The 16,665-nt window shown below is 37.1% G+C and overlaps 1 protein-coding gene and 1 long non-coding RNA gene across 2 annotated transcripts; both read left to right on the plus strand.

Annotated features, from left to right (window-relative positions):
* Positions 1–40: 40 nt before the first annotated feature.
* On the plus strand, positions 41–972 carry LOC135074069 (uncharacterized). Its single transcript, XR_010257743.1, has 2 exons — positions 41–353; positions 728–972. It is a non-coding gene; the product is annotated as an uncharacterized LOC135074069 (long non-coding RNA).
* Positions 973–3,126: 2,154 nt separating this feature from the next.
* On the plus strand, positions 3,127–6,935 carry LOC135073703 (heat shock 70 kDa protein cognate 4). Its single transcript, XM_063967847.1, has 3 exons — positions 3,127–3,237; positions 4,360–4,567; positions 5,096–6,935. The coding sequence occupies exons 2-3, from the start codon at positions 4,360–4,362 to the stop codon at positions 6,847–6,849; spliced, it is 1,962 nt and encodes a 653-aa protein (XP_063823917.1). The 5' UTR covers positions 3,127–3,237; the 3' UTR covers positions 6,850–6,935.
* Positions 6,936–16,665: the final 9,730 nt, after the last annotated feature.

The following is a 16,665-nucleotide window of genomic DNA, read 5'->3' on the forward strand; positions in this document are numbered from 1 at the left end:
CGATGAAGCGTGTCTGGATTGTAGACGTTAAAAGTTACCCATAAAGTTAATATTCCTTCGGAATAGAGCAACAAAGAATGAGCGAGCGAGATGTCACTATCTGCAACCCTGTGTGATAAAAAGAGATGTGTGATGCTATCATCGTCACGTCAATAGAACCATTTTTGCAAAAGATTTGACAGGCAGTGACACATAGAGGCACAAAGAAAATTTTAAATTATAGTTTTTTATAAAAATATCGTAAAATCCTGTTTATTTTTGGAAAGTTTGTTTTCTTATATAATGGTGACCTGTTCCGTCTTTGATTGTGATGTACACCAAAGGAATAATCCTGCAAAATATTCATTTCACAGGTAAATTTATTGAAATCGACACCTCCAAACTTTAGCTTTATTTTTGTGAATGCGCTTAGAATTTTAAGCACTAAGTGTGATAATTATGTTCTTTAAACATTAATTTAAGTTGTAAGCAAAGATTTCATGCTCATAATCCAGAATTTATGAATATTTTGTGTAAAGAAATAATTTTCGTTTTACACTAGGGTTGTACCACAATCGATAAATATATTTTCTGCGCTGTTTATCACAGTCACTGCTGATTATGTAGGTACATAAATGGCGTTTGTATGTGAATATAGAAAAGTATTATTTTGTAATTACCTGTTAGTTAATAAACTAAACTAAATATTACATACTAAATATAATAATAAATATGTTTATGCACACAGATGTTTGTACTGTGCGGAAATCGAACCCGCTACCTCCGGAATAGTAGTCCGTTTCAAACCACTACACTATACGGCCAACAACGATTATTACATCGTTAGAATCCTATTTTCTTACGTTATCGTCAGAATTATCATTTTTTAATTATTGTTTTACTCCTACTAATATTATAAATGCGAAAGTTTGTATGGATGTCTTGATGTTTGTAACTCTCATTCTTCCAAATAAATAAGTTGAATAATTTTAATCTTCTGAGTTTTTTTTTATTTTCTTTGGCCACTCTCCCAATTCCCATATACCTACAATCCCATTCCATCCTATTCTATTTATATTATTACTGTTAGGTGTTAATTAATATTTAATCGAAATCGATATTCATGTGAAAAGTAACGACATACATACATCACTGACATGCACACATATTTATTTTTACACACACATATGACATCTCATTTTTGGTTTCGTTTGACAGCTCGTGATTGTTGCTCTATTCCGAAGGAATATTAACTTTATGAAGTTACCGTAATCGGGGCTCTGAGTCTGATGGATGAGTCATGCGTGGCGTCCATAGCATGTTCTTGCCGCCATTTTCGCGCGTGACGCGTGCGTGCGTGTGATATTTGCGCGGGAAACACTTTAATGCTTATCCTGATGTAAATAAAAACCGAATTTTATTTTATTTCAATCAATACAGCCATTATTTATTTGTTGCGTCGTTCGTTTAATAAAACATGTATAGCCTGACCAGGAACATAAAAACCCTGGCATAGAGGCGCATCAATTGCATTTGATAGTGCAACACTGAGTACAGTTGTACCTGTGTTAAATTTATAGGCCAACTTTATGTATCAGGATTCAGGATTACGGGCTAATTTAATATTTTCATAAATTAACGAAAACATATTATTATAGGTAACTGGTTTAAATAAATTAAATGAAACCATCAATCGAGCTAGTAGGATTTATTTTATTATTCATCAATAATCAAATTCAGAACTTGAATATTCAACTGCAATGTCTGCTCATGAACGCTTCAAACTCGGTACTTCTTTCCCAATTCCATAAAATTCAACACTTAGAAAGTGACAAAAAACTTTAAAATAGGTAGTTGAAACAAATCACAGCTAATTTTCATAGTGGACTGTACTATACGATAAACATGTCAGTCAATTTGACAACCTTTGTTGGAAACATTATTCAATGAAAATATTGTCCGAACCCTTGGTATTTCTCTTCGACAAATACTTTAACACACTGTGAACCACTTTTCTTTCACGACTATAAAAAGATTTTAGCAATTTCATGCACAAAATCAATTGCGCACATTTAAAATAAAGTTTGTTTACACTTTGACAGCAATAGACTGACATGCAAGGTGACATGTCAATGAAGTTTTTAGTTATTGTTGCCATTAAAAGAAATTAGTCCCATTAGATTTCCGCAACATGGCGAGGGTTTTTATGTTCCTGGTCACGCTATAAAAATTTTGGTCTGGGCTTTGACGTATAAATTGGCGTACTGCAAAATTAGTAGATAAGGAGTAGGGTTATAAATCAATGAACAAAGTCATGAAAAGAGCCTTGTGTTGTTGAGAGAACTCTAGAGACTAGATTAGAAAAAACATAACAAAATAAAGACTGGCCAATTAGTTTTTTTTCTTGGCTGGCCAATTAGTTAGTATCCAATGCCACGATTTATAAATGTTCTATGACAACAATATTGAACCATAGTGAAGTATTTAGAATAGAGTTTTTGTATCGATATTGATATTAGTTGTTAATTAATAAAAATATATTGATAAAGGTTCATCAAAAGCGTTATAATTGTTGTATAATATTATAATTTGAAATAATTTCAGTACGGTTCCTATGCTTTTGTGTATTTCTTTTATTTACAGAAATAATATATTTTAGAGGGTGTATTAATGATAATTTGTTTGTTTGTAAAATGAATAGGCTCCGAAACTACCGGAACGGTTTGAAATTTTGTTTCACTATTATTAGAATCCTCTATTATTTCTGTTTCTGATGGATGACCTACGGTACGTAGTTCGTCCCTACATCAATGTTGATACGTACGTTACAGGTAACTAAGTACATGTTAATTATTATGTATTTAACTTTTAACAATAAAAGAAAGATAATATATACTAAAATGATAGCTCAGTAATAATTAATTGAATTTATAGTAGACTAGCAAAAGTGTACTATCGTGTATAGAAAACTCGATATCGATAACCGAACAGCGCTTTAAAATGACAGTTGAGTCAGATTGTCATTTTTCATGAAATCTACCAACCAATAGGAGCAGTGTGCGTCAGAAATACACGTTCCCTATTGGTCAGTTTTCGGGAACATTCCAGAAAATGCCAGTGACGTCGGTGAAGTATGCGCGATATAAAACTACTTGGTTTCCCGGCGCCATATTATTTCAATTGACGAAACCGTCAATCGCGCACGTTTTCCGAGTGTTCAACTAGATAAATCTTCAACTAGGATATTAATTTTACACAGTAAGTACATTTATTTTAAATGTAATTTTGGTTTAATTATCTTGTTATTATGAAATTTGCCTTTTTATACGTATTTTTACGATTGCCGACCATGTAACATTGTTCTTGGGTAAATTCCTTCCCCATTTGCACATGTCATGGTTTCGCTTTATTTTATTGATTGATTAATGTCGAATCACGTTGCGAATAATGTTTTCCTTCATAATTTGTGTATAAAATTCCCAGTTATTAATTTCAACTTGGTTACGTTTATGTCCTCACGTGGTGATTATTCGGTTATGCGGCCGTTAGTAACGACCTCTAATAATCTAGAAAATTAATCAATGTGTAACTTAATTGAATCGTGTTCCTCAGCCGCATGGAAAATCTCCAAAACTTAACCCAAATTGCACGGTTTGTTAGTGCCGCATTCGAGAAGCTTCGCCATCGATTTTTACCATGATGACTGCGCATAGTGTATGCTCCAGTACTTGTGTGAATTGACACCTCGTACACACCGCGTGGGATATATCCCACGGTTTCTTTCTACACCCACCTAGGCGTTTGCCCTTCCGCGGTTGTTGTACCGCGATGAATCACGCTTCCAATCCAACCTCCTTTCCGCAAAATGGCGGCCTAACCTAACCTATTTGCTCAGATGTAGACAAAGAGGCACCTAGAAACAGATGGGTTTCTATGATTTTATATTTTTTTAAAGACTTCCAGGATCACTTCAGTAATAGGTAGAATCGAAGCTGTAATTAATTGTCCTATCCTCAACATACCATTGGAGGTTTTCCAAAAATCCCGTGGAATTTTTGTGACAAATTAGTATCATCAGCAATATTACTCAAAACATAATAATTCATGACTCCATGACTACTTGCTTGTTTAATTAACAACTTATTACAATAATTAATTAGGTATGACGAAACTTATACCTATCATTATGCCAGTGGGTTTATAGGTCATAGGTGCATAAAAACTTACCAATAGTAACTAAGATTTTATATGATGATAACCAATATACTAGACTAGAGTCTCTGATCATGTTGAATGATAAAAATAATCTGAGGATTTATTAAAAAAATAAGTTTTCGCTTTAAGAAACTATTTTTCTAACAGTATTTACTTCTTCATCAGATGGCAACAAAGGCACCAGCAGTGGGCATTGACCTGGGAACCACCTACTCCTGTGTGGGTGTGTTCCAACATGGAAAGGTGGAGATCATCGCCAACGACCAGGGCAACAGGACCACGCCCTCATACGTGGCTTTCACAGACACCGAGCGTCTCATCGGAGATGCTGCCAAGAACCAGGTGGCGATGAACCCTAACAACACCATCTTCGGTTAGTATCTATCTTTTGAATGATCAATTCTAGGTCTTATCAAGCTTTTTGATCTTTATGGGCTAACATTGACTACCTACTTGTTATTCATTGTATTGATTGACTAACCTTGAATATTATGGAATTTTTTAGGTTGATGACATTTAGTCAAGAACATTACAAATACTGAAATCTTTGTTTTAAGTAAAGACTTACAGTTTTAATTGTTATACATATAAATTGACTAAAAGATTTTTGGATGATGCAACATAATATTTTAGTTTCTCATCATTAATGATTCGTTGTATTTGGACAAATCTAGAAATTAATGAGTCATAGATATTTTATTATGATGATTCATGTTATTTATTAGGCGCTTCCTGTAATTTTAACTTGGAAGTCTAGGTTTTTATGATGATAACCAATATACTAGACTAGAGTCTCTGAACATATTGAATGATAAAAATAATCTGAGAAAATATTTATAGAAGAAGATTATAGCTTTTAGAGACTTGTTTGTATTAACATTATTAATTTGACTTGTTACAGATGCCAAGCGACTTATTGGTCGTAAATTCGAAGATGCTACCGTCCAAGCCGACATGAAGCACTGGCCCTTCGAGGTCGTCAGCGATGGAGGCAAACCAAAGATTAAGGTCGCTTACAAGGGCGAAGACAAGACCTTCTTCCCCGAGGAGGTGAGCTCAATGGTGCTCACCAAGATGAAGGAAACAGCCGAGGCCTACCTCGGTAAAACTGTGCAGAACGCAGTCATCACGGTTCCAGCTTACTTCAACGACTCCCAGAGACAGGCCACCAAAGATTCGGGTACCATCTCCGGCCTGAACGTTCTCCGAATCATCAACGAACCGACTGCTGCGGCGATTGCGTACGGTCTAGACAAGAAGGGAGGCGGAGAACGTAACGTCCTGATCTTCGATCTCGGCGGCGGCACCTTCGACGTGTCCATCCTGACCATCGAGGACGGCATCTTCGAGGTCAAGTCCACCGCCGGAGACACGCACTTGGGAGGCGAGGACTTCGACAACCGCATGGTCAACCACTTCGTTCAGGAGTTCAAGAGGAAGTACAAGAAGGACCTCACCACCAACAAGAGGGCGCTCCGTCGTCTGCGCACCGCCTGCGAGCGCGCGAAAAGAACCCTCTCCTCGTCCACCCAGGCCAGCATCGAAATCGATTCCCTCTACGAGGGCATCGACTTCTACACGTCGATCACCCGCGCGCGCTTCGAGGAGCTGAACGCCGACCTGTTCAGATCCACCATGGAGCCCGTGGAGAAGTCCCTCCGCGACGCCAAGATGGACAAGGCCCAGATCCACGACATCGTGCTGGTCGGAGGCTCCACCCGCATTCCTAAGGTGCAGAAGCTCCTGCAGGACTTCTTCAACGGCAAGGAGCTCAACAAGTCCATCAACCCCGACGAGGCCGTCGCGTACGGCGCCGCCGTTCAAGCCGCCATCCTGCACGGAGACAAGTCCGAGGAGGTGCAAGACCTGCTGCTGCTCGACGTCACGCCTCTCTCGCTCGGTATCGAGACCGCCGGCGGCGTGATGACCACGCTCATCAAGCGCAACACCACCATCCCCACGAAGCAGACGCAGACCTTCACCACGTATTCCGACAACCAGCCCGGCGTGCTCATCCAGGTGTTTGAAGGCGAGCGGGCCATGACCAAGGACAACAACCTGCTCGGCAAGTTTGAGCTCACGGGCATCCCGCCCGCGCCGCGCGGCGTGCCGCAGATCGAGGTCACCTTCGACATCGACGCCAACGGCATCCTCAACGTGTCCGCAGTCGAAAAGTCCACCAACAAGGAGAACAAGATCACGATCACCAACGACAAGGGCCGCCTGTCCAAGGAGGACATCGAGCGCATGGTCAACGAAGCGGAGAAGTACCGCAACGAGGACGACAAGCAGAAGGAGACTATTCAGGCGAAGAACGCGCTGGAATCCTACTGCTTCAACATGAAGTCGACCATGGAAGACGCCAACCTCAAGGACAAGATCACCGACGCCGACAAGCAGACCATCCTCGACAAGTGCAACGACACCATCAAGTGGCTGGACTCGAACCAATTAGCCGACAAGGAGGAGTACGAGCACAAGCAGAAGGAGCTCGAGGGCATTTGCAACCCGATTATCACCAAGCTGTACCAGGGCGCTGGTGGCGCGCCCGGCGGCATGCCCGGTGGTATGCCCGGATTCCCTGGCGGAGCCCCGGGCGCCGGCGGTGCCGCCCCAGGAGGAGGCGCCGGCCCCACCATCGAGGAGGTCGACTAAACATTCCACAGTACGCGCGAGAGGTTCTCGATAAGCAACTATGTGGCTATGAGATTCTCGTAACTCAATAAATAAATTGAAACTTATATCTGCTTTCTTATTATTTATGTATGTACCTACATCATACCTTCACATTACACTTAGGCATAGGTACACAGTTCAAATTAGTAATGACTATAAACACATATCACTAGAGGATTTCACAAAAATAGTAGGTAGGATAAACTTGGAAACTAAGAAAGTTCTGTTGTTGACACTAGATGTCTAGCTAGGAAAATCTAGAATTTCCAAGAATTGAAAGAATAGATGGGGTCAAACAAGGGTCAAAAGGATAAACATTCACCGTGTGATGTTTGCTTGTTTTTGACATATGGATGGGGATATTGATAGTAGGGTAGAACCATAGGTAGAACCCTACTACCTAGTATTAATATTATTATCTGCTGTGCTACTACTACATACCAACACAACAATAATATAAGAAGATCTCTGTTTTACCGGATATTACTTACTGCTTCTGCTACGAATAATCAAATAATATAGTTTCTATGGTGGCTACTACAAAGCATTTTCGCTCTTTAGCACAGCATTGCTCTAAAATATGTCGACACCTGCGCGAAAAACTATTATAAGCTAACAGCTGGAATGACCGTCTCGTCTGGATGATCTATTTATGTTATCCAGTTTAATTTTGTCTAGCAATGCAACGCGCGGTTCTCAAGCGTGTAAAAATAGCAACCTCAGTAAAAATATACCCACTATCTTCTTGAACAACATACCTAAACGTACTTAGTGGAGGAGAGACTGGAAATATATAAAATCAAAGTTTAGTGTCTTAGAACTGAAGACCTCAGTCTGTTATGAACCTTACAAGCTAGTGAATGTAGTCCTTACGACACTAGTTCTGTTCTAATATCCTATTTTCCCAGGTATTTTAAATTGTTGTAGCAGTGCTGAGGTTGATGAATTTTCGTGATTCGTCTGGTAGCAGGACCTGCAACCGTTTCTTATTGATGGACGATAAAGATGTGCTAATTAAGTTGATATTACGTAGAACTGGCCGACTTGCGACCTTGGACCTAGGTAAATTCCTATCCTATCCCTACTGAAATCGACAAGAACAAATCTTATTATCTACCTACTTACTTTATCAAGACTGTAGAGTCTCCAACCTTCAGAGGAGTGGGTGCAACACGGTCATTTGGACACGGGAAGTAGGTAATAAGGACCTGCGTCCATATAGGACAGGGTTGGTCGTTATGGAAATCCTTGGAGTCTTTGTCCAGCACATTGTGCGCATTTGTGGATGTCACTGTCACATCATTTGGCTGAAATGACCGAACTTTATTCAAAGATATAGACGAAGTTTATTACCCTCAGAGCGTGTCTCGTCTGACGCATTTGTTATTGAGGTGATAAACCGAATAACAGGATTTATGTAGTCTAACGTGCGGTGACGAATGTGATAATATCAATAACATGTCTACATTATCCGTCTGACATGTTATTCACGTGTTTTTGAAATAATGTGCCTTGAAAAACAAATGCGATGGAAAGTCACCGTGGGATTGAGATACCTTAGTATTGATTGATTTTGTTGTTAGTACCTACTTACTTAATGAGAAATTTTTTCATTGCATGTACGATTTCATTCCCTAAGTAAGTCACTTTATTACGTAGTAAAGTCTTTATTTGCAACATATAGAGTCATCTAGGTCTTCATCCATTTATAGCCATAACCTCGCGTCGTAGCCTTGCACTTACCATCTACGGGTTATTCAGACTAAACATATTTACCGGAAGACCAAAGTTAACATTGTACATACATGTACAAGACATAGAGTATGTAAGAAGTAACGTTTAATAACAGCGTGGTTTGTGGTAAGATAAAAATAGATTGCTCTATAAAGGTATATGAAAAATTTCTAGGCTGTTCTTGGCTTTGTTAGGGTACTTACCTACTTGATGATATAAGTATACATATTTTCTTTGGATTACAGTATCTAGATAAGTTATCACTGCGTCATGGTATCTATGTCGTCTATTGTTTTAACTCTTTTTTCAGGTAAAGATACTTACTATACCTACTTTGATCTTAGCCAAAAGGCCGAGAAGCGATAGGTAGGTACTCTAAAATGTTCATTAACAGTTTGAATTTTTCATCATAGTGAATCAATACAAAGTAAGTAGGTACCCTATGTACCTACTTAGCGTAGGTATATTTTCGATTTACAGGTTCGATTCCAGTCGGATAAAGTTTCAAAATAGCCTTATGAAAAAAACTGTGACTGGTAGGTATTTGTCACACTAGTTTTAGGTAGAGCTCCTCTCATAAAAAAGAAAACACGAGTGCGTCATACTACTCACGTCCATTGTGTAATGTGTAGAGTAGGAGTGTGTAGGTAAAGTATCAAGTACATATTTTGGTTACAAAAACAACAAAGTTGACGTTTAAACCATTTTATTTAATCGCATTTTTGCTAATACAAAACAACGGGACCATTCAAATGTTCTACGGTTTAATTCCGGACCGACCGATACCGCCAAGCCTCTACGGTAGAGCGGTGCAGGAGACGCACTTTTGCAGCATTGAGAACCTCCAATTCGCATAAGTTTCACTCTTTAACTTAACAATCACACAAATTCTATATGAATTCGTATCTACAATTTATGCAGAAGGCAACTTGTATGCCGATGCACACTTTGCGAAACTATGACACTACGGTTTCAATACACAATGTGTATTAAGGATGTGTATTACACATCCTTGTGTTCACCTTAACACAGATAATATGTTGGGATTCCAAATTCATAAACAAAAAATTCTACATGATTTGAATGATTTTGCACGCGAATTGGGATTCTAATGCATTAAAATATGTGTACAGATTCGTATGCCAGTTGGAATTTCAATACTTACAAAATACGTTGGGAGAGCAAACGCAGTATAACAGTATTCTACCGTTAGATTATGTATTTTCATAATTCACAGTTCACACATACGTAGTAAACGTGTCCTAAATAAATTAACCTGATATCTTTAAACATCTTTCTTTACTTACGATAAAATACTTTATACTGCCTTTGTTATTTGTGGGTATAAAACGTTAGTCTATGGTTAGGTCTACTGTCTCTACAACCTCCGTGGAGGTCCCTGCTCAATAAGGCCTGGCCAGAAGCCACATAGCGTTCATACCATACGTTTTAACCATTGATTTCTATTATAAACTTAATTAATGCGAGTTATAGAGAGTTAAGACGACGCCGCGCTGTGCTAAATATGCCATTTACGAACATTTTTCAGGAATCAAACGAAAATGTTTCAGGAATCATTTTCAGAGAAAATCTAGAGTCGTAATCTTAAACGATTTATTATTCATGTATGTATCAGTTAGGTAGTTGGTTCATGTTTATGGACTACTAGTTTATAATAGAAATCAATGTTTTTACAGGTTTACCTTATTTTAATTCCTACTAAAACTGTCAGATCGGGTTGCTACAGAAAATTCAGTAATATCTCAATTCGTTTTGCTCGCACTTTTCTTTATAATTTCTTGTTTAACTTATTAAATTTACAATGATATTAAACTATAATATAAAATTATAACAAATCACATTAACAACTATTTATAAATATTTGTTCCTGGAAGTATTAAATGAAGCTGCCATTATTACATCGGCTTATAAATAATTAACAAAACAGTAGAACCTACCTAAGTAATTAATTTTGATTCAACCTTTTAGACGTAAATATTAGGCATGATGACACCACCATCAACAAGACACAATTTTAATCCTCAAAACTATATTTCTTAATCTAAAAATTACAGTAGTAAGTAAGTACACGGTTTGTGCTGTTAGGTACTGTCTTTCTAAAATCGACGGTCTGAAACATTTCGAAACTAATACAAAAAGAAACTACTTACTACTTATCAAATTATAAAATGTTATCATTCATTGAATACGAGTAGGTATATTGGTCTAATAAAAGTGGTGTCATCATCCTTGTTATAAATAACATTAAATACATACATTCCTTGAATAATAACGTCAGTAAATATGTATTAATATTAATTAAATTATGTTATAATCGTGTATTTTTTCGATTGGCAATCGCTAAGAATACTTTATGCTGGCATCCCGATTTGATAGTATGAAGGGCATACTTTTCGAGGTCACTGCTTGCCTGTAAACTTGAGGAAAAGCCCCGTTTTACGAAATGACAGTCAATTAATGAACCTAAATAGATCATATTTTCATATTTATCGAGTTTTAAATTGTTTTATTTGTAACCTAAGTGGTTTGTGCGCACGATTAGAGGTGGGTAGTGTTGCTAAGGATCAGTCTAGTAGGGATGGAAAGATGAAAAGCAGGCAAAGAAAATGGGAAGAGAAAACTATTATTTTTTCAAGATAAAGGTTTTTGAACTAAGAATATAGAGGTATCATATTTATATCGGAGATCAACGGACCTGTGCTCGATTTCGCAGACGCGAGTAGGGATCTATTTTAGTGCGGTTTATTTTAGACGCAGAAAAGATCGCTCTATAAATAGCTAGGTGTGCGATTCTAAGTTATCAATCAACGGTTTTTTATTTTAAGAAGCTTTCCTACGTATCTTTGTATGAACTTGGATTACTTTCCAATTAATTCGCGTCAGATACTTCTAAGAAACAAAAGATGCCAGCGTAGATACATAGATAGATATCCCAATAGGTAGGGTGGAATATGAAAGTGCTTCAATTTGTAAATATAATTTAAATAAGTTTACAGGCACGCGGCAATGATTTTTAATACAAATATACTTAATCTATTTTATTAATACATAGTTTCGGAAGCTTATTACTTATGTCAGTATTCCTCAACTGGATATTTTTAGAAAATATTGAAGATTAATTTGAAATCAGTCAATTAATTATAATAGTTAAGTTTTTATTTGAAAAAAACCGTGCAAGAGATTTATTGGATCAATTGGATAGTTTAATAGGTAGTAAAATAAGTTTTTAAAGTAGGTTTAAATCTGTCTTGAAAGTCGTCAACACTTCTGAAAATATCAGCGTGGAATTGTAGAGCACTTAACTTTCATAGATCATTAGACCAGAAGATTTCATAGTTTCGCTGTTTATGCCATCAAGATAAGTGTAGGATTTACTGACTATCTATCTCGTAAAATTAATTAGGCTCAACGTTCTGGCTGCGCAGTTTAACATTAACATACATTACTGAGAATTCAGTCTTTATTAATTAAGGATATGCCTGAAATCTTCCAACTAATGATCTTATATTGCCTATTATTATATTTCCAGAAATAAACTGGAGAGAATTTGGTTTAACAAAACGAAAAACTATCCTATGACAATGAATTAGGGACTATTTCGATTCTGACGTAAATAATTCCAATCGAAGATACATACATACAAAATTAATATGCATTTTATGTATCTAACTATTACTTAACACGATTGTATACTATTATCTAGACTCTGACAGCCGGTCGGTGACGTCATTGCCAAATAATCTAGCTCAGGAGGTGATAAGTAAACTAGGACAATTCCAGTCAGCTGTTGTAAATATGTGGTAAATATTTACTTTCATGTGACATGTTAGCCAATCATGCAAACAGCCTTTGTACGTAAATTATATTATCTATACATACTCTGCAACTTTTCTTTTCAAACAATATTCACTGCTGATAAAGTTCTATAAATATATCTAATCAATCACTCGTTCGTTTACAATTTTACACACAACGGCTTTTGTCTGTATTATAAAATGACACGCATTAAGAATCTGTCCTGAACAATAGATTTTTATCTGTGATGATGATGAGCCCATTGAACTGCTGTCATCTATCATTGTTGTTAGAGATCTGAAGTCTAAAACTGTGATCATGTCCTAGAATACTTATACCAATAATTTCGCCTTTTCTGCTTTAAGAATTTTACGGAAAATTTCATTAGTATCACGTTTCAATAAATTATTTGTAACATGAAATTCTCAATACTGAAACAGGCTAGCATTTGTTTAACACGTTACATTTACTAAGCAGCGTAGATCTTTCATTTGTTATTTTGTTGTTTAAACTATTTTAAACTTATTTAAACCTGGGTCGTGTGCGTGGTCATTTATAATAATGTTGCCATATATTTGATGTCCAAAAATTACAAATTTTGGTACACTGCTTAGAATAACACACATCTTTAGCTTATTTATGTACAATCATCACATTAACTTACTTTACTTGACATTCGACTAGAAGCTTAAAGCGCCCAAACTTACCTAGTTCTATCATCATTAATTAATTATCGATTTTACGAGCTATTGCTTCTTAATGTACTTGGCATAATTACCAATAAGCTGGTAGATATTGCTGGCGTGACTGAGCGACAAGCCCGCAATTTCAATTCATTTAATAAGCTACTTATATTATCTGTTTTTGTACAGTCTTATAAACATAACAAGTATATTATAGTAACATTTAATCTGACAAATCCTTTTTGTTTCCAAGCTGACTTGTCGCAAAGTTGCAACTGAAATATTTTCTCAGTAATACAGCGATGTTACGACTCGGTATTCGCTCAGTGTTACTAACATTAAATAAGGGGTTCCCCATAAATATGGCTGATATGACGCCAGAGAGTGAGGTAGTTTTATAGATATCGGGAATTTAGTCCCAAGCGGCAGTGGTTAAATACAATTTTGATTATGTACCTAAACTTCATAATTTTGTAGATATGCTGAAAATACAGTTAACATGCACTTAACGCAGTGCCCGAGCGTAAGGCAGAGAAGAAAATACTTCACTTGCTACTTGTTATTGCCAAGCTTAAATATACGTTACAAATATTATGGTAGTTATTATCCGAATTATGGTGTCTATGCAGGGGTCTTCTGATTTCTGTTTGTGCTTGAAGTTTACGAGATTATTAACTATACCAAGATACACTTTCAAATGTATTTTACACTTGATTAAGACACAGTTTTTTGAGATCACGATCACTCATTGTTTTTCACAGTTCAAAACACCACGTTAGCTCATCCGCTTGATAAAGTTTCGGTACTTCTGCCCTCGAAGGAACCGCCATTTTAAATTTAAACTAATGGATTGCCCAAAGGCGTTGGGATGGCCTGGTTGAAGAGAGGAGGATGTGGGTAAAGTCTACATCCAGGCCATGGCAGGAGAACCTTCGGAGGAGAGGGAGTCCAGGGAAAGACGCGTGGCTTTCGAACGGGCCTGCTGTCAGTAAAGAGAGGAACTGGAGCAGGGCCCGTCCACGCCTTGCAGCTGCTGGTCTGGATTTGTTACTAGCTGTAAAAAGAATAGTACATCATTATTGAGAATACTTCCATCGCATAAGACAGGTATCTTATGAATAACACAAAACATCGTCAAAGCATTCGAGCAGTTTAGTTTATAAAATAATTATAGTTCTTTTCTGCAGCATGTTGATGGAGTATTTAGAACACCTAAGCCCAATTCCAAATATTAATGTGACTGTTATGTTAATATTAACAGCATTAATTACAGTAAAAATTGCACACGGTACTGATGAAGGGAACAAACAAGCTGAAAGCTACAACATACACAAGTCGGAAGGGTGCTGTACAAACATCAAACGTGGAGGCTTACATTCAGAGGTGTTTGTCAACACAGGGATCACCAAACCACACATCATGAAGGAGTTTACCTTTATGGCTCCGGTGGGGGAGCGAATAAAATCTGAACAGTCCCAAAAATCAAGTTACTTTTGGCAACACTTTACTGAAAATTACTAAACGAACATAATTAAAATGTTTTTGATTATTTTATGGATGTCAATCAGTATTATAAAGAGACATCTTCAAGGTTATAGAGGCTGCAGATGATAAATCTGGATATTTGTACCCAGGTTGAACTTATTAGTAATTTTATTTAAAAACTAATTAAAATAATATCTCTACAATTTCAGATTTTATTAGCGAAGTGTTTAAGGATGGGACAATGATCGTACTTCTCTAATTTCACATACAGACGGCAACAACCCGTCAGTGGAGTTGTTAGGCGAGCGCGGCGACGGCGTGGGCGCATGCTTCGGCACCTCGCGGCCGGCCGCCATCTTGTCGTGCAGCTGAGCGAGACGCATGCTCATCTGTCTCCTTTCCTTCTGCTCCCTCTCCCTCTCCCACCTCTTGGCGCTGTAACTCCTAATAGAGGACGAACTGCTCTGCACCGAACTTAGACTTGGACGTCGCGAACCTGCGGTTTTGGAGAAAGATGGATGTAATCAAATGTCGGAGAACTAAACAATGGGTGATTGTGTAAGCTGTTACATAAATTTAATTTTTTTCAAGCTTTTAGACTTTTCAGCCGTGAGTGATCTTCAATGAAAGCTTTAGTTCTTGGCATTAGAAAGTGCTGTGAAATTAAAAAACATCAGTTTCTGGATTTATTAATCGTTAATTGAGTTTCTTGAACAGATTATAAATAATATACCTACTGTGGAATTAGTACATTATGTAGGTAAGTACATACATTATTATTCTATTCTATACTATACAATATTTACATTGAAAATAAGAATACAGGTGAGTTTTAAGCCCCATACAACACCACAAATAATATAAAAACGAGTGTACAATGGTTCTAACTTTGACTTTACGATGGTTAGGTAGCAAACCAACATATTTTACTAAATTACAACGTGAAAGAGAAATTAGACTTGGCCCTCGAATGTGTTAAAAATATTACAGATTTTCTGCTCTAGTACGCGACACAATTTATTTAGTTCAAGAGAAGCCAAGTCTAATGGATAACATTTCAGAGTATTTTCAAATCTGGGTCAGATGATTCGTCATTTTCACTGAAACCACCAACGCATCGTAACAGACCTTTTTTCTTAATTAATTAAGTTCATATGGTTTCTTTCGTGTGCTTTAAAGAATTCGGAGTCATTATACCAACATTTCTAGAGAAAATAGGATTTTATATCGATTGCGATACATTGATGATATCATCAAAATGACACAGAGTGAGTAGAACATTTTGACAGTCGATGGAGTGGAGACGCTGCCGACATGCACAGCCAACGAGACGTAGACAGGCTGACAGAAAGCGTGAAGCAGTGCTGCTCTGGAAACTGAAGCTAAGGCCTGCTGACTGGCGCAAACTCAAAATTTTTACCAAAAACTACACAAATTTCATGGTTTAATTGTTGGATTTACGTAAAATGTTTATTACATTACATTAAGGTAAGTATTTTTTGGTAGAAAATTCAAGAATGAGCCTCCAGGTTTTAAGATTTAACTCATTTCCTTTGACCTGCTTCCCATTTTTAAACAATTTTATTTTGAAGCATAGCGCATGCCATTATTTTCTGGCAATCATGAAGTTTGGTGAAAATTTTCATTACATTTTCAAGGCAAACCTTTCGGTATCCTACATTAAATGTTACCATTGAACATATTTGTGATTGTGTGAATTTGATAAAGCTTTATTGAGGTACTGGAAATTAAGCATTAAGCATCGCAGCAAGTGTAACAATATTGAGAACATATCATTGAATACCATTGTCATTGATGATGTTTGTAACTAAGCAGGTGTCTGTGTCATGGAAGTGAAATTTGATACTTTCCTGTTCAGAGTTTACCCATTCAGAAAAAGTGTTATAAACAGGTCTTAACTCGGTCTTCAGTTTCGGTAGCAGAAGTACAAAAGCTGTGAGATAGAGAGAGGAACAACAAGGATTATGGCCATCTTGCTCGCGCCCGCGTAAGTATTGCGACTGACACCACACTGATAGCACACTTCGGCGATAATTTTGTAGCCCACACAATTTCC

This window comes from Ostrinia nubilalis, chromosome 8 (assembly GCF_963855985.1).
Source record: "Ostrinia nubilalis chromosome 8, ilOstNubi1.1, whole genome shotgun sequence".
In the NCBI taxonomy this organism is placed as follows: Eukaryota; Metazoa; Arthropoda; class Insecta; order Lepidoptera; family Crambidae; genus Ostrinia; species Ostrinia nubilalis.